Source organism: Thermobia domestica, chromosome 3 (genome assembly GCF_964235325.1).
Source record: "Thermobia domestica chromosome 3, izTheDome1.hap1.1, whole genome shotgun sequence".
NCBI lineage: Eukaryota > Metazoa > Arthropoda > Insecta > Zygentoma > Lepismatidae > Thermobia > Thermobia domestica.
In genome coordinates this window covers 160065276-160085366 of record NC_137456.1, presented here as the reverse complement: position 1 = coordinate 160085366, position 20091 = coordinate 160065276, and the positions used below count along the sequence as shown (strand labels likewise).

The window sequence follows — 20091 nt, the reverse complement described above, 5'->3', positions numbered from 1 at the left end:
GTTCTTTATTTGATTCTAAAGTGTCTATTGGAGTCAGTGGTAATATTAATAGGAACAATATTTACTGATATTGGTTGTTACTTTTTGTTTACATAATTTTATTTACATACATTAAAGTATATAATTTCATCATTGTACTGTTTCTTCATTGACTTAAGTGTTCGTTGTTAAATAATAACTCTATGGATCGAGGTGGTTGTAGGTAGCTTGGTTTCCTTTCTTTTCCGCAGAAGGTGATTATGTGGTTCCTTGGGCCGTGAAGATGAGAAGCAGAACCATTCAAGAATAAAAGAAGCGACAATAATTTTACTTAAAATTCTTCTTAATGTGTGTAGTTGCCGTGTCCTTGATAGAATACATGTTAGCTTTATAGTGCTGCAATGCTTTCGATGTCATGGTGTCCACATGATTTTTGTCTAACCTGTTCTTTCAAGGTTGTTTCTTTGGTTGGGTTTTCCTGTAGTTTTTTTTTTTTTTTTAATCCTATAGATAAAATATAGAAATGTCAGAGATATTCTGGACGAAAAAAGGTCTAACATGGAATCTTGATTTTAAAAATACTCAAGGGGAAAAGAAGTGTAAGTTACCATCAAAAGCTTTCCTTAGGATATATAACCTTGCTAATTGCGTAAGCACATAGTACAGGTAATTAAAGTGAAAAGGAAATTTAGAGAAAATAAAAGTTGGCATTATTTTCAAATTAAAAGACGAGAACATACAGTTTTTGCAGTTAGTTGCAACTATAATATAGCTCATTCTACATCAAACGACCTTTGATAAATGTTACATTAATTATGAATATACAATAGTTCAACAGAAATAATGATACTGAATGTTTTTCACTATAATTAGGTGAAGGATTTTCTGTAATATAAATTATAAAACAGAATTTGGAATTTAAGTGACAAATCCAACACACTGCTTATTGAGAACCCAATAATGTTCCCTTTCCTTCCTTCCTTTTTTTTTTTTTTCAATTTCTAGTTCGAAACTTCCTACATTCTGACTTTCTGCTGTTCATCCAGTTCATTTTGTACGTTTTCGTTGCATGCAGCGGTTTGATGCTATTGCTCATTCGAACCACAAATACCTATGATTTATTTAAGATAAACTGAAGGAAGTTTTATTCCTACTTCACTCACGCACACAATCTAATAAACCTGAGTTTTGGTGTTCCTCTTTCCACCATCAGTCTCCGCACCCGGAGGTATAGAGCAGTGCTATTTAACCTTTTTTTCTCGCGTATCCCTAGACACGTTTGCCATTCAATTGTGTACCTCTGAAGCTGTTTAAAAGAAATCGAAATGAACTTATTAAACTTAATACAAATATTCTGTTGATTAAAAAGGGGAGCAAATAGAGACTAAATAAAAAGACTAGGGATAAAGTGCACTTCAAAATATACGGGAGACATCCAGTTCTATTGAGACTCTTCCCTGATAATTCGTACACTGAGGATAATGTTAAAAATTCAAAAACTAAAAGTAACTTTAGAACTAACAATTTCATTTGCAGTGAACTGTCACCAGAACTGTCAACTACCAGCAGACCTCCAGAAGCAGCATCAGGTATCCCAGAAACATCTTCACGTACCCTCGGTTGAATAGTACTGGTATAGAGTGCACCGGTACCTAAATATATCTGAGGAATTAATTAAAACTTTCATAATAGTACTAGATATTTTAATACACTTTATTACATAAATCTATATTAGCGATATAAGTAGCCATCTTTTAAAGTGTAATTGTACATTTAATAGAATACTTGTTATTCATTTGATAGTTGGAGGTGGTGAGGTAATGATGGAATAGCAAACGATGACAGAGTTGGGAATTGAAATGGTCCTTTCTGTATTCATACGATAATATCATTGAATCCAAATCAGATATAGTTTCTATGGGTAGTATCAAAGCACCAACATGATAACAACTGTACGATTTATAAGGGAGTACCGTAGTTCAGTGGTAGAGTGCTCATCTCTGATGCTTGGGGTGCTTGGTTCGATCCCTGGCCAAGTAAGTTCGTGGCAGACAACATCAGATTCGTGGGTTTTCCTGAGATACTCCTGTTTCCTCCTACATCTTGTTCCACCAAGTCTTCCATTATCACTCATTCACCTTACTAATCAGTCTCCTTAGCCTAAAGGACATAATCGTCGGACGTTAAACTTAAAGATGTTCAAAGATTTGTTTAAAAATAAAGTTCTCTGTCAAACAGACATTTTCACATTTAACTTTTTCTTTTTTAACTACAAGATAAGAGTTTTCGCTTCGCTAAGGACAAAAATATAAAATATTTTACAAGTGAATATACAATATAATTTGTTACAAATATATTCGTACAAATTACACACGATGCTATATGTAATATTTATATACCCAAAATTCATTCAATATTTTGCACATGTTTATTCTATTCATTTGATTACTGTATATCAGGGTTCTACTGGTCATGGATATCAGGGAAAATGGTGCAGATTAGGAAAACTCAGGGAAAAAGACCAAAAATCAGGGAAAGTTAGGGAAATTTTATACATGAATGTATAAGAAGTATAGTATCTTCAGAGTGATTGATTGTCAAATGTTTGTGGGTAGGTATTAATTAACACAGTGTGGGAGTTGCTCAGATTTTTATGGGAGATAAGTGAGCAATTGATTACTATTTGTTTCTACAGAATAAGTGTTCTCATATATATATATATATATATATATATATATATATATATATATATATATATATATATATATATATATATATATATATATATATATGTTCACCGTTATTTTTCCCTTATTTATATGTCAACGTCATCCGATACCTGTCATGAAAGTCAGGGAATTTCCTGCCAAACGTCAGGAGAAAGTCAAGGAAATAGATTTCTCGAGATCAGTGGGAACCCTGTATATTCAATTACCCAATCATATAAAAGACTATTTTCTTTGAACTTTGAAACAAAGTTAGAACTACGACATGATTGGTTAGCCTCTCAATCTCTCCGACTTTTAAATGAAAGAATCATTGAAATTTATTTTGTGGCGATTGAGTTCTTATTTCTAATAATTCAAATTGAAAATAGAACTAAAATCAAATATTTAATACATAAATAATAATCAGTATATTTTTTAAAGATAAAAAGTTAAATATCCCTTGCTTTTTCTAAATTTATTTGCATTATATATAAATTTGATATTGCTTAAGGGGCCAGACTACTAAATATTTTTCAAAAGCTAACAATTTTTCTTTTGCCAGTTTTTCGTAAGTAAAAAGTGATAATGAAATGTAACTTACCACAGTAATAGATAATGTTATTCTACACCCGAAAATACGAATCGCAAGAATTTTCAGTGTTGCCATGCATAGAAATTACAGCGTGACCAGAATTTGAATTACCCAAAAATCTAAGTTATGGCAGCGACTAGAAAGATGAACTCAACGAAAATTGATGACTTACCATGCTGTCTGTGTTCCTTGTTAATTACTTTTTAAATAATATTTGTATTTTAATTGTACTGTTTATTAGAAATTATCTATTTTGTACTCTTTATTACAAAATAAATACAAATATTATTTAAAAAGTAGTTAACAAGGAACACAGACAACATGATAAATCATCAATTGCCGCTGAGTTAATTTTTCTAGTCGCTGCCATAACCTAGATTTTTGGGTAATTCAGATTCTGGTCACACTGTAATATCTATGGATGGCAGCACAAAATTCTTGCGATTCGTATTTTCGGGTGTAGAATAACATTATCTGTTACTGTGGTAAGTTACATTGTATTATCACTTTTCACTTACGAAAAACTGGCAAAAGAAAAATTGTTAGCTTTTGAAAAATATTTAATAGTCTGCTCCTTAAATTTGATTTTCAAATATTAGAATTACATATCATGAAATTTAATTCCATAAAATAAGGGACATTTAAATTGATTTGTAAAAGAAATCAATAAAATTAAACGATAGAAATTTCAGTTCGTTTCAAAGAAAACAGAAATAATTTCCCTTATACTAAATCAGTGGGTTCAGAAACAAAGATTACCCATAACTATTTTCAGTGGTGCGAACAGCTCGTACTAAAAGTAATTTACAACAGACCAGAAAATATTACAGTATATACCGATATATATAAAATAATTATCAACTACACATAATAATAGTAATTATTATTATCTAGTACATACAAAGAAGTATTTAATAAAATATTGTGTGCCTTCTACACGCTATGTATTGTAGAATAATTCATAACAATAAGTATATAATGTTTTAGAAACATCTGACATTTAGAAACTGACTACTACTGTTCTGATTACTTGCTGGTAGTTTAATATCCAGGATTTCGTCAGGTGTGTGGGACGGAATGGGGAGGGAGGAAGTTAACGCGTTCGTGTATAATTTTATTCATTGTAAATGATGTTTGTACGTGCCGTAGGACCTGCGTTTGCTTGCAGGTATATACTTCGACCATGGAATTATTTTTTTAACACTTCCGATACTAGGCCCAAGTACTCGGGGTAACTTATGATATCAATGAAACGGACGAAGTCCGAGTCAAGCTCATTCTAGATGGATCTATTCGAGTTTAGCGTCTTTTCAGGAGTGAGACTGGATAAAACGTGGAATCCAAACCACATGAACTCCCTCCGGAAGTCGAACCCGGATTTCCTCCTAGCTCGTTCTGTTAGCTGATACACGGGATACACCTCTTTTCAAAATCCACTAAAGTGACAGGAAGCTGGAATTAAGCCCAGGAGGAAAATATAAACGAGGAATAAAGGCGTTGTATTTTACCGTAAGTGCAGTGAACGATGAAGAGAATTCTTAATTATGTATTACATTTCTTTAAGCAGTGTTGAATATAGAAACTTAGCGCTATGTGAGCATAATATTCGCGTATCGCATTAGCTCCAGTAATACAAAAAGCCATTTTCACTGCGCAATAAAGGAATACCATAGTATTGTTTTAGATAAAGGAGGTGATACAGGAATTCATGTGATTCACATGTAGTCTCCTCATTGTACGCTTATATTACCTTTGTTGAAAGTAGTATTTGTGCAGTTGTGAGCACAAATCAATATATTTCTATTTAATACATTTTTTGTTAGGAATGGGTGGTCCCGTTTTGGTGCAGTTTGGTGTTAGAAAATTTGTCTTCATTAGGTTATTAGAAAAGGTCATATCCTCCTTAGGTTATTACAGATTTCTTTTTTTTTAAATTGTTATATTCATTTGGAGATAGTTGGTGAAGGTTATTTCATAGGGGGATCGACTTTTGCTGGAAATTATACATGAGAAACCGACATGATGTATTGGTAACTAAGTAAGAAACCATGGTTTTTCACGCGGCTACTTTTTGCTTGTCTGTGTTACAGCTAAACTTGTCGAATGGCTGGAAAGTGTAAAATTAATGTAATTGTATAATAATAAGTAACTATGAGGCATATTTAATTACTTACCCCATATTGTCTTAATTCGTTGCCCGCATATTGTTATGTAATAGACAGCGTTTTTCCTCTCTTTTCTGTAGAAGACAGAATTGAGCTTATTTTGAAATATTTTATTCTTAAAAAACAAATAAATAAATGTTATGTACCGTTAAAAAGTAATCGCTTTTGAAGAACGTTTGAAGAGAATATAATTGCATGTTCCTTGTTTTGCCCCCCTCCGTTTAAAACATTCACATGTGCAGTCGGGAATATAATTATTTGTAATTTGTTTTGAGTTCCTACCATTATGGCAATACGTGACTGACTACAAAATATTTTACGTAACGTCGAGTACCTTAATCTACATTAAAATCAAATGCGCATATTCTTCGTTATACAATGTTGTACCGGTAGTAAATGAAGTGCTTATAGTTTAATCTCCGCAGTGTTCAGACTTTTATCAAAATACATAGAATATGTACTAATTTGATTAAGAGCAGAACTTATGGGGGTAGTTTCGCTGATTTTCAAATGAAGTTTTTCTCATTTCTTGTTTTTTACACTAGTACTTGCTAAATGGTTGAGGAAAAATAGTACACGTGCTCACAATTGTGTTTTCTTTGGATTATAAAGAAATTTAGTTTTAAATAATTTGTTTTTTGAAAAGCTGTAATTATTCCAAATTAACTTGTTTAGTGGCAAAGCCTCTTTTATAGTGTATTGGAGAAAAACACCAGCAGGCGAGTAGCTTTGACACCTTTAGAGAGCTAGTGGTACATATCAGGATTATATACCTATAACTATGTATTGTAATTAGTTTAATCATTTAAAACATTGAACTCGATATATTCATTATTAACTTACGTAATAATTGATCAGTGATATAAAAGTTACAAAACTTTGATTGATTTGATTTGCAGTTTAGCTCGCTTTCAGCAGCGAGACTATATGAGAGTGAACTTATAGCTTAGCGTGGGATCTGAACCACATGAGTTCCCACCGGGAACCAAACCGAGTCTCCCACGCCAAAGGCGCGTACGCCAACCACTTAGCCACTAGGGAGTTCTACAGAAGTTTGAAACGAAAGTTTCTTAATAGCACATGAACAATTAAGGCACAAACTTAAGGCAGTGGTTGAACGCTCATCTCTGGTGCATATGGTCCGTGGTTCGTTCTCCAAGCAAATAAGTTTTTGGTCGACAACATTGTATTCGTGGGTTTTCACGAGGTACTTCCGTTTCCTTCCAACAATTCTTCAATCATCAATTACTTGCCGTAATCATTTGTCTCCACTAGGCTGAAGGACATAATTGTGGGACGTTAAACTGAAAGTTTTAATTTTTCCCCCTCGATTTATATATCTTGTCATTTGTATTGAGTTCATTTTCGTAATGTTCAAACTTAAGATTGATTTGAGTTGATTTTGAGTTAAACGTCCCTTTCAGGAACGAGGCTATATGAGGCGGGACCTACTGATTAACGTGGAATCCGAATCACATGAGCTCCGCCGGTTAAGATTGATTTGTAAGGAAAGAAAAACACTTCAAATGTTAATAGGTATATATTAATTTTAAGATACTCGTATAAGGTGCATAGGAATATTTTTTCTCTACAGGAAATGTACCACTATGTTTAGAAACTAAGGATGGTGTTAAACGTTAGAGGGAAGACGATCTGAATGAAGCAAGAGCAATTGGTGCGAAAATCCGGAGGGAGTTGTTTTCTTATAAAAGTATTTTTTAAAAGGTCATTCGATCCATCCTGAGCTTTTCACTTCGTTGCTTCTGCGCTTTGTCTTGAGTAAGTCAACCACGACCCAAATAGTACCAATACATCATCAGGAGAAATTAACATTTAAAAGATTCCCACAGTCGAGAGCAGTAATGTTACTTGTACTGTAGTATTGATTATAGAGGTATGGGATAGAGAACGGCAGATAATACACTTATTTTTATATTCATAATGTCGAAGATTACATTCTCAATAATAGGAAAGTGATAAATAAATACACTTTAATGTGTTGAAAAAATAGATCCACCAATGCAATTCAATCGAGCAAGAAAGAGAAGGGAGAGAGAGAGAGAGAGAGAGAGAGAGAAAGGAAAGAAGAAAGGAAGGTGAAATGAACAAATTTGCACATGGGTAGTATTTCAGTATAGAAGAGCTTATTTTAAATGTTTACAATTGGTATGATTTATGGCACCTTAATTCACTACCGGTATGCCGTTCCGATCCAGGTCGACAATTGATAATAATAGTAGTCGTGATGTACACAAATATAGTATTCATGCTCCCAAAGAACATTAGCCTAGGTTAACATAGCCTACAGTGGAAGTCATAAGTATTCGTACACCGACTGCAAGTTGTTATTAAATGCCCGTAGCTCCGACTTTGTTGAAGATAGAGCATTGAAACAAACGGCACTGCATTATCCATTAAGTTATTTATTATTTACAAAACAAAAGTTCTGTGAATGCGAAAACATAGGCAAATAATGGCAAAAGAAACAAAAATGAACATGATTTTGATGTGTCAAAAGTATTCGTACACTTAAGAAACGTTCAGAAAGAAAAAGATTGCGCATGATTCAATACTTGGTTGGGTTCCCTTTGGCCCTTATTATAGCTAGAAGGCGCTTCGACATTGAGTGCACCAAACGTCGCGTATCCTCGACTGTTATAGAAGCCCATTCCTCTTCCAGTGCAGTTTGCAAAGAACGTTTACTCGTAATGCTGCGATTGCTTAGTTTCTTTTCGAGTAAGTGCCATAAAAGCTCAATCGGATTGAGGTCAGGCAATTGAGGAGGAGTGGCCAGTTGCTTTGGCACATTGTACAGTAACCAGAGCTTTGTATTGTGTGCCGTATATTCGGGATCATTGTCCTGTTGAAATATAAAGTTATCTTGCAGGCCCATTTGATCAGCACTAGGACGTAGATTTTTCTTCAGATGTCAATGTACATATGCTGATCCATAGTACCGTTGAAAATTGTCAGCTCTCCCACTCCCGAAACACTCATGCACCCCCAAACTAGCACTCCCCCACTTCCATGCTTGACGGTTCGCCGCAGATATATCAGGTCCATCTCTTTATTTGACTTCCGCCACATCATTTGTTTATCGTCGGAACCAAAAACATTAAATTTACTCTCGTCTGAGAATACCACTTTGTCCCAGAAAGTCACATCTTTGTTCACGTAAGACTTTGCAAACTGGAGCCTCTTCTTCCTGTTCACTTCGGAAACAAAAAAATTCTTTCGAGCAACACGCCCATTATACCCTTGTTTTTTGAAAGCACGACGCACAGTGCTTTCTGAAACTGACATACCAGATTTGGCTGCTTCTGCCACCATATGCGGAGCACTGATTCTTGGGTTCTTCTTAATTTCGTTCAGTAGTATACGCGCACATTGTCCCGTGATCTTCCGTGGACGTCCACTTCGCGGCATGTTTTTGACTATTTTTGTTTTGCACTATCGATCTATGATTGACTGCACGGTCGAACGTGGTCTTCCGATAATATCTGATATCTCCCGTAAGGATTTGCAGTCGTTATGAAGCCTTATAATTATTTTTCTTTCTAGTTCTGTTGTCTATGTCCTTTTCGACCCATTATGTCTTTCGTCTTGAATCAGTCTTTGCTCTTGAATGATGTTTCGCTGGCCTGTGGCTGTGTTTAACTTTGCAAACTACCAGAGGGCGTTCTAACCGCCAGAGGGCGTGAACAACAGCTCGAACAGCTGAACGCTTTTGTCCTTAATTTCAGTGTACGAATACTTTTGACACATCAAAACCATGTTCATTTTGGTTTCTTTTGCCATTATGTGTCTATGTTTTCGCATTCTGTACATTTGTTTGTTTTGCACATAAGAAAGAAATTAATGGGAAATGCAATGCCTTTTGTTTCAATGCTCTATCTCCAACAAAGTCGGAGCTACAAGCATTTAATCATAGCTTGCAGTCGGTGTACGAATACTTATGACTTCCACTGTATGTAATTCATATAACATTTAGAGACCAAATATATCTCATTACAACGGCCCCGCGAAGCGTAGTCGCTAACTCGACTTTGGTGCGAGCAGTCCTTTGTTTTCATCATTCCTACCAGGCAAATTGCGGAATGATACCTAACATGAAAGTCCCAGGTCGTTTCCTTTCTTCTCCACTTCCCCGGGTAGTGTGATCGCCGAGGAACATTATCCCTCCTACGTAACAGGTTTAAAAGGGCATAGATGACGAATGCCCAGAAATATTATTCCTTGTTTCTAAAAAAAAAAAAAAAAAAAATATCTTATTAGAAACAAACCAATATGAAGCATACGAAGAAGCCGTTAGTCGAATTTGATGGTAATATTAATTGTTTGTTTCTCTTATTGTTATGCACGAATGCAAGTTCTAGCCCATTTTACCCGAAGTAGTTAGACAGAACCACTAGCTACGAAGACAGAGGGAAGTTCATTTTCATGTAATTGAAAAGGGTAGTCTATATAAAAAAGCTGGAAATTGTGGATCTAGAATGAATGGATAAATTGTAGGCTATATTATGAATAATGTTACTACTACAAGCATAACACATGTGTTCACTTTGACATACAAATTAATATTTCTCCGATATAGTCTTTCTACAATATAAAAGAGCCAGATATACATTATTGTATTCGATTGACTGATTTGAATTTAACGTTCATTGCCAACTTTGAGATTATATAAAACATGACCTGTTGCTTAAAGTGGGATCCGGGACACTACTCACGTTCGTGTCCATGTCAGATATCCATCATTGGGAACCGAGACCATGCAGGCTAACCATTTGGTCTCAAAGGACTTTAATGTTTTAGCGTTTGCTCTTCAGGATGATAGATATCGAAAGTCGTATACTATCCATCAAATGCAGTACTTAAAAGGAGAAGAGTACCAGTACGAGTTGCTAGCTTTACTTTTAGCAAGGATAATTCGATCTTACAAAAACATTTGTTACGTTGAAGATAATGATGATGATCGACGTAATCAACCAGTGTCAAAGTATTGAGTTCGCTGAAGGGCATCATCCTTTCTGTGATCATAAGAAATCTGCGTAGGTGCATTTTATAGTTTGAATGGCATGTGATTTTATTCATGTTGATTGTTACATTAATTGATTTTGAACTTGAATATTCGGCTATTTTGACCTTTGACTAAAGAAAACAGTGATCAGTGTAAATGAATGATGGTGAAATAATTTACATAATAATAATATGAGGGGAAAGTTAAATGCTTTTAAGAACAAATTACAGTAGTTTTCAAATTTAGTTTTTTTTTTTTTTTTTTTTTAATGGAAACAGTTTTTAATTTGGAAACAGTTGGAAAATAAAATTCTTCATTTCTCGTTAACTTCAATAAGGCTATAAATAATTGATATGCAAAACACAATCTCTCCAATTTTTATAATGCTTTCAAAACAATTGTCGAACTAACTTAGAATTGAGTGTTATCAAACTTTGTGTATGATAAATCATTAATGCTATAAGATTTTTACAATAATAACTGCTGCTTGGAGTGTGGTAGCTTAATTAATGTACAATTCTAATCAGCCAAACCCCAACTCTTGTACACAATCCTTGTTTTTATTTGAAGCAAGTTAGTAAGGAATAGAAACCTGTTATATCTAGAATTACTGTAATTAATACTATGTTGTAATGTTATTAAAACGATACATCTTTCATTACAGATCTGCATAGGAGCTGACCTTGTCATTCAAATCCCTGGGAATTTGAGTCAAGAAGGAAGCTTTTACCGCCTCGATTACAATCCACCCCACGGAAATCCTCCTCCAAACACTACTTTTGCAGCGCATGAAATTGCAGATGTTATACAATTTTCTGATGGTCTTCCAGGAACAAAATATGACTTTTGGTTGTACTACACAAATTCTACCTTCAATGACTGGCTCACATGGACTGCTTCCATCACTACCAGTAAGTATTTTTCGTCTCTTGAGCATTTTAATTTTTGACAGTTTATTTCAGTTCAGTATTGCGTAGGGAATATTTCTTGCACTAAATTTAAAATGTTCGTCATGTAGCTATAGCTTATCTGCGGAGACTGTTTGTTTTGATAAAACAAATAGACACATAAGCATTGCAGTTAATGAGGTCAGTTTTCCGGGAAACCTAAACAGTCTCTTGCTAGGTTTCAAAATCGGTGTATTTGATGTAGCCTGATGATATCTGAAATGATTTTGCGTCAAAATTATCTATGCTTATATATATATATATATATATATATATATATATATAATATATACAGGTTTAGACAAAAAAAATCTAAAAGCCTTTCATACAGGACACGTAATTTTGACCCTCCACTGTACAACACGTGTTCCGATTGCGGATCGTTTTTTTGTTTTCAATGTGTCATGTGGACCTTCCTCTTCCGTCAGCAGTAACCAGTTCACCTGTGAGTGTCATGGTGTGAAAGTGGTGCGGTAAAATGGCTACCTGACAGACTTCCAAAGAGGAATGATCGTTGGAACTTCAGTGGCAACAGTGGCGAACATTGTGAGGATATTGAAAGGCACTGTGTCCAATGTCACGAGGGCATACACAATTCATGGGCAAAGACGTCTGCAAAGCACAACAGTGGTCGAAAGACAATCCTGTCAGGTAGGGACCGGAGGGCATTAAAACGGATTGTAGCAGCTAAAAAGAAGACCACTGCAATGAAAATTACATCTGAACTCAATTCCGGCCTACAGAACCCTGTTTCATCGAAAACAGTGCGACGGGAACTTCATAAAATGAAAATTCATGGCAGGGCCGCTATCGCCGAACCCCTGGTCAAAGCAGTAAATCCGAAGAGGCGTATCCAGTGGTGCAAGGACTACAAGGCGTAAAAGGAAAGATAAATCGGCGGAGTAGTTAATAGACAGGGTTTGAAAAAACCCGGTTTTTTTTTAAAAAGCCCAACCCACCTGGGCCCATGTGGGTTTTTTCGGGTATTTTCGGGTTTAATCGGGTTTTTCGGGTTTAATTGGGTTTTTTCGAAATATTTCAATGTCTTTGGGGTAAAAGTGTTAAAATGTGGTTTATATTTCAAGATTATCATTGTCACAACTTGCAACAATTTTCTATTCACTGCTGTTTTGAAAAAATGGCCGCCATTTTGAAATTTTACGTTAGATCGCCGCCAAAATATATACATCTAATTTAGAGTGTCTCGTGCTTATATTCTAAAAAAAAAATCAACTTAAAAGACCGAAAATTGCACTTTGTAGCGTTGATACCCGCTATTTTTTCTAAAGCCACCATTTTGAAATTGTACGCTAGTATACCGCCAAAATCTATACTGGAAATTTAGTGTGTCTCGTGCTTGTACCCTGGAAATTTAAACTTAAAACATCGAAGGTGATACTCTGTAGTATGTGTGGTACAGGCAGACGAACGAACAAATGTAGATCGAATCATCCCAGAAGTCTCAGTGACGTTTGTCAAATATGAACACCAAATATATTAATTTAACAGCGTAAAATAAATGGTTTTATTTGAAGGTCACTTTCGATATTTTGTTCGTTCAATTAGGTGAAATTCCCGAGCATTTGTTGCAAGACGTTTCTTTCCAGAAAATTAATTTAAAACAATTAACAAAGATATAATTCATATTTTATAAAGTAAATGTTTCAAAATGTCTTAAATGAAATTAAATATCTTCCAGCGTAAAATAAATAGTTTTATTGTTGAAGTATTCAGTTCCGATGCTTTGTGCGTTCAATTGTGGGAATTTCCCGAGCATTTCTTTGGCGACTTTTTTCCCCCTCGAAAATGCAGCTTTCTTTACTGTACATCGAAACTTCCACTAGTACGGAAGTTTAAATTCAGCATTTAAAGTAGTAAGTGTTACGTAGTTTTCGGAACTCAGAGCATTAAGCTTCTTAAATTGGACAAAAATTTTTACGCTATTGTTGGTGTTGATCCTAAAGAATGCTTATTTGAAGAATACCAACAAATAACTGAACTAAACTGTTATTGTTGGAAAACTAAATTTTACTGAAGAATACTTGTGCTACCATCAAAGGTAAGAAATAATACTAATAGTTTTACTAATGTACTACATATTTACTGGAGCTCCTCCGTGGCTAAGCGGTTAGCGTACGCGCCTTTGGCGTGGGAGACCCTGGCGTGGGAGACCCAGGTTCGATTCCCGGCGGGAGCTCATGTGGTTCGGATTCCACGTTAATCAGTAGGACCACGTCTCATATAGCCTCGCTGCTGACCGGGACGTTAAACTCAAAATTAACTCAACATATTTACTGGTAGTACCGGCACATATGGCGTTAAACTCGTCAAACGTAGGGAAGACCGGGGCACATTGTCACAAGGGGCACGTTGTCACAGTAGCAATTCTGAAAAAAAGCGAAAACATTAGCGCGCCGGTGCTGCTTTCTTGTTTACTTACTAGGTGTCACTACTAACTGTACTCGTTTGGAGATGCGCGGGAACAACGGTGCTGCGTCAGTTGAACTTTGTGTGTTTTCAGTGCCGGAATGCAAATTTTCCGAGTCCTGAAATTGCTGTTTTGTGTGTTGGTGAAAGCGGTAGAAGCAAATATTTTTGTGTGTGTTATGTAGGTTACAAATAGAGCTTCATAGTGTGCTACTTTGAATGCGCCTAATCTTGTCGTTTGGTATAGATATTTTGTAAAAGGAGTAATGGCGACTCGTGGGGCAAGTTGTCACAAATAAGACGGGGCATGTTGTCACTGTGACAATGTGCCCCACTCCGTTTCGCAGACTGTGAGAATATACAAAAGAAAGACGGAGAGGAAAGCACTACCAATGGAAGATCTACTGGTTGCAGCAAGAGCTATGAAAAGAAATAACAACCCCATATCAATACGTAGGCCTAAAGCTGCTAAAGAATTTCATGTCCACTACAGAACATTGGCAAGATTCTGTGCACGTGTTACAGATGGCGAACTACAGTTCGGCCAATGCTCATTTACATTAGGTTACTCTTCATAATACTAGGAAGAATTACTAGTATCATACCAAAACAAGCTTCGCACATATAATTTGGACTCACTACAAAAGAGGTTCGCGATTTGGCTTACAACTATGCAAAAGCGCTAGGATTGAAATGGCCATAGTCGTGGAATGAAAAGGCCATTGCTGGCCCAGACTGGTATCCGGTATTTCTGAAAAGACATCGTGATCTTGCTATAAGAACTCCCCAAGGAAATAGTTTTGCACCTATAAACAATGTCAACGAAGGTCCAAAGAAGATTACGATTTCGCGGTGGCTCAGTGGTAGAGCGTTCACCTCTGACGCTTGGGGTCCCGGGTTCGATCCCAGCCCCCGCCAAGTGAACTTTGTGGTGGACAAACACCGTGTGCGTGGGTTTTCTCGGGGTTCTCCCGTTTCCTCCCACTTTCTTCATTCCACCATTTCATTCATTTCTCATAATCACCGTCTCCTTTAGCCTAACCGGCATAACCGTGGGACGTAAAACTCACAGATTTCATTTCATTTCATTTCAAGATTACGATTCTTCTTCAGAGGACGATGATACATTGTGTTTAGTTTATGACGATCCATACAGTACGAGTACATGTAGCGAGAAGTGGATTCAGTGCATTCGATGTACGGAATCGGCCTACGAAAACTGAGGGAAGCAGAACTTGTTTTACGTGTGTATTAACTGTGACTCTGACGATGACCTCCAGGTATGGTACTTTGTAGAAGCAAAAGGATAAACATTTTTCAAATTAGTTTGCGGTGCGTACTAATAAAACGCAACTTCGTAATAATATTTACTCCTCTTCTAGCTATACAGTAGTCCTATCAGAGAATTTTTTTGCAATTCATAAACTACAATCAGAAACAACTTAAATGCAATTGGTTAATTTTGGGTTGGCCTATTGCAGAAGTAGGCTATGATTTGATAATTTCGTCATTTTATTATGACCTTTCATGTTTGTAGTTTTGATTCCTTAGCTATGAGTTAGTTCTGTTTTCATGGCCGTTTTGGTTTTCCTACAAAGCTTGATGTAAGAATAAATCTTTTAGGTTGAGAAGATATAAGCTATGGAGCCCAAGGCATATATGACAGTTTTAAGAGTGGTTCAATATTGATTCAACAATCACAAGGTCCCCCTATTTTTTACCTATTTAACTAATATAGTTTCCCCCTTTCATTTAATTATGTTTTGATTCTCTTTCAGACGCTAAGTATTTAATGCTGGTAACATTTACAGTCTTTTTGCATTAGTAATAGTTGCATTAAAAATATCTACCAATTTCTGGAAAGTGCTACAAGAATAACATGTGACAATTTGCCCCATATATTGTGACAACTTACCCCGCATATGGGGTACATTGTCACAACTGTATTGATCATAAAACATAGTACAGAAGTCCAGTTCAGAGCGAGTTACATTGGACAGAAAAATATATGTTATGCACAATAAAGTATGTGTATACTAAAAATTATAATTTTCGGCCTTAGACGAGCATCACAAGAAAATAAAACGTGAAAATTCTGACAATGTGCCCCGGTGTCCCCTATGAGGGATAACGTCCCTCGGTATAGCCGAGTCGGCGAGCACACTATTTACGGAAGGTATTTTCTAAAATATAAAATTGCATTTTTTCAAATAAACTATAAGCATAATCAATACATTAATTTGTTATATAATTATCTCAAGCTAAGGTAAGGTTTTTTCATTTATTCAGTGCATTCAGAACTTTATAAAGGTCTTATGTAGAATGTTGTTGTATACCTTAACGTGAAAGCATTTAATTCGCCCGAGGAAAGTCCAAAATTTGATAAAAATCACTTTCAATGTGATCAACTTAGTTGTAGCAATAATATATTAACAAAAAGCTCAAAAACCCAGGTGGGTTTTTTCAGGTGGGTCCAACCCGAAAAAACCCGAGCAATGGAAACACGTAATGTGATCCGATGAATCGACCTTCACCTTGTTTCCAACAACCGGTCGTGTTTACGTATGGAGAAAACCGTCGCAGACCTATGATACAGACTGTCTGCTCCCAACTCTAAAGCATGCGGGTGGTTCTGCTACAGTATGGGCAGTGATATCGTGGTTTTCTGCAAGTCCCATCATAGCCCTGCATGGAATGATGAATGCTAAGGCGTATGAGGCCATTTTGAGGGACCATGTTCTACCCATGGCTCAAATATTGTTCCCTGATGGTGATGGCATCTACCAAGATTATTTGGCACCCTGTCACGCTGCAAAAACGGTGAAATCATGGTTTGAAGAGCATGACCAGGAGCTATCACACCTCCCCTGGGTCCCACAATAACCAGATCGGAAGATCATTGAGCCATTGTGGTCTGAGTTAGAAAGGGCGTGTTCGGTCTCGTTACCCTCCACCAGCATCCCTTAAGGAACTAGAGCATGTTTTGGAGGAACAATGGTACAAAATTCCACATACCACGATTCAGGAGCTGTATACGTCCATTCCACGTCGGATCTAAGCTGTTTTGGACGCAAAAGGAGGCCCATGCTAGGTATGATTTTCACACTTTTGCAAACGTTTTAGATTTTTTGTCCAACCCCTGTATATATATAATATAATATAATATAATATAATATAAATTCGATCTCGTTCCCCGAAAACCTTTCTTTATAGGGAGGCATGTAGCCAAGATTTCATAATTTGGGAGAGGGCGTGACATAAAATACTGGGTTACACACCAGGAGCTCGATCAATCGAAACTTTTTTACTGGCAATATATATTGGTTTGTTAGGACAATAAAATATGTTAGTAAGTATTTTAATAATAATAAAAAAAAACTATGAAGAAATATCGAGTTAAAGAATAAAAAAAAGTATTGAAAAAGATTTTACAATATTTACGTTATTTTCTTTGTTCATTCAAATATAACAATTTTCGTTTCATTATGACTTCAACTATTATAATATCCGCCATTATAAAAAGTACATATCCAATAATGTCCTGTAAAATATTTTACAATATCTGCGTTCCTTTCTCTGTTGAATCCAATGTTAACAGAACTTTCTTTTCATATAACCTTTTTGTTTTCATTATTTCGTCAACTACTGTCGTCAACTACTGTTTGTACTGTCAAAGAACAGTACAAAAGTGTTTCTGAAATAACATGTTTGATGCTGCAAAGAAGCCATGACGAAAAATTATGATAAAAAAGATCCACACTGTTACAGAATGGACTATGCTTTCTAAAACTTGAAATTCCCCTGACTAGTAGCAGAAATTCTGAGAATTCCGTAACTTTTCTAGAAATTTCAAATTCCTTGACTTTTCTTCGATATCCCGCTCAGTCGCCACCATGTACTGCAAGTAATATAAATCTTCTCATAAGAAAGAGTAACCAAAAGCTTGCTATAGCTTTTAATTTTTAACGCTGATTCTTATTTCTTTCGTTTCTTTTTGTCTCATCCTCCCTTAATGTTTTAATTTATGGTTTCGAAGGGGGGGGTCCGGACCCTGGGGATCCCCCTGGCTACGTGCCAGTCTATAGGCATTCTTTTAATTCGACTTTGTTCCTCGAACTCTTCTTCTAGCCATAGACATTCTGTTGATAGAATTTTCTCTTACCATAATCAAATTCATTGTTACTTGTGTGGATGTTTTCCTTCGTTATTGTTTCACATTTTACTGGTATTTACTAGTGTTATAGTTTTTCAACTTTTCAAAGTTGTTCAGGTACGTATTATTGCATAATGGATGAATAAGTGCTAGAATAATAGAACTTATAGAAGTGTTAGTGTGTATGCAAATGATAATGATTACCTTGTCACGAACTTTACATACAAGGAATGATACACAACTGTCGAACGGGTTAGAAAATCTGAAAAGAGATATAGTAGATCCTCTATATTTTGCAGAGTTGTAGCTGCTAATGGCCGTAATACCTAAGTTCTGGCACAAAAGGATTTGCGGGTCACTATTGCGGATAATGGTAAAACATTAAATGTATAAGTATCTTCAAATGCATATAAACAATCAGTGAGAAATTTTGGTGACATAGACATACATGTTATTACCTAATGACTGTCCACTATCATTATCACCAATGTCATAATCAATACAGTGTTGCCAACTCGGCAGCATCTTGCAAATACACTGTTTTTAATTATTGTGCTTTTTGAATAGCTTACATAACAGAGCAAATGAGAGTTGATTTACTAAAGCAATATTATAAACGTTAGAAGAAACTCGAGACATCGGATCACTCAAGTATAGATCTACGGATTGAAAAACACATGTAATTTCAAAGAAGGTCACCTAACCTCACTTACCATTTCTATCGGTATTGGTGTGCTAGATGGCAGAATATGTAATTATTTCTCTGTACTTCTATAAATAATTATTTCAAACTGACACTTCACTTTCATTGTATTAAAATATTGCTTGTATATGAGGAATATATCAATGAATTAAAGATGATGATAGTAAAAAAAAAAGCAGGCCACAAAAAGGGGAAATAGTGAAAACCACTAGTGTGCATAAATACGCAGCATTGTTATATGGTTTAGTGTACTAGACTTATGTACATCAATGGAGCCGCGGTGGCTCAGTGGTAGAGCATTCACCTCTAGTGCATGGGGTCCTGGGTTCGATCCCAGCTCGCGCTTAATGAACTTAGTGGTAGACAGACAATATGTGCGTGGGTTTTCTCGAGGTTCCCTCGTTTCCTCCCACTTTTTCACTCACCATTTCATTCATTTCTCATTATTACCATCTCCTTTAGCCTAGCCGGCACACCCGTGGGACGTAAAACTGAAAGATTTCATTTATGTGCATCAATCCACTGCAAGAGGGAGAGTTCTGATTAACATAAATGCGGTGTTTATAAAAGAGTAACTCATTATAGCATTAGATAGGCAAGAACAGTGCTAGCATTAGAAAACTCGTTATCAATAGATAAACAAAACACAGTATTCTCTTGTAATCGAAAGCCAGTCCCTTGATAAAGTGTGTGTACTGAACACCAAGAACATGACACAATGACATCTTTTGGGTTCTTTTTTGAAGGGAAGAATCATCGGACGTCTGAAGGTGAGACAAATCGAAGCCCCAGCATTCCTGAACGTTCGTGTCATTTCCAGGATTTCGCGATTAGATTTTTGTGACCTTATCAAAATCAATCGTTTAGATATGTAATAACATTGGCTTTTCATACAGTAGACTCTATTAATCTGGAAGATAATAGGTCAGGTTGACCCAGATTACAGAAATGTTGAAATTCGCTTTTAAATAACAAAACTACTGCATACGGATTCTTGTGATCGGCGCTCAGGAACTTGCAGTGACTTACATCCGCCTTCCCCAATCCACACTCGAAAAGAGCCCACCAGAAAACGTGTCACTGGACGGATCAGAGCCGAGGATTATAGAAAATCCACTGTATTTGATAATGTGTAATTATTGTATGATGTGTTTGATGCTGCGCTTGGGTTCTTATTTAATTAATAGTAACATCTCTCTTATTAAGTGTGTTTTAATCTTCTTGAAATTATCCATATTTAATACGTATGTCAAACTTGTTTTACAGCTCCAGATCCACCCTCGAATCTCTCTGTTAATGTTAGGAGTGGTAAGACAGCAGAAGTCTCGTGGAGTCCTCCAAGACTGGGTAGATTTTCTGGTTTCAAATTAAAGGTAAGTTCATACTCCTGAGCATTT

The 20091-nt window shown here is 35.9% G+C and overlaps 1 protein-coding gene across 5 annotated transcripts in view; it reads left to right on the top strand.

The window, feature by feature from the left end:
- Ptp10D (Protein tyrosine phosphatase 10D) overlaps nt 1-20091 on the top strand; it is a 279629-nt gene that overhangs the window by 146397 nt on the left and 113141 nt on the right. For all 5 annotated transcript variants that reach the window (XM_081751951.1, XM_081751950.1, XM_081751948.1 and 2 more), the window contains exons 2-3: nt 11129-11375; nt 19961-20067. In XM_081751951.1, the coding sequence (XP_081608077.1) occupies nt 11129-11375; nt 19961-20067 (354 nt within the window). The remainder of the gene's footprint in view (nt 1-11128; nt 11376-19960; nt 20068-20091) is intronic.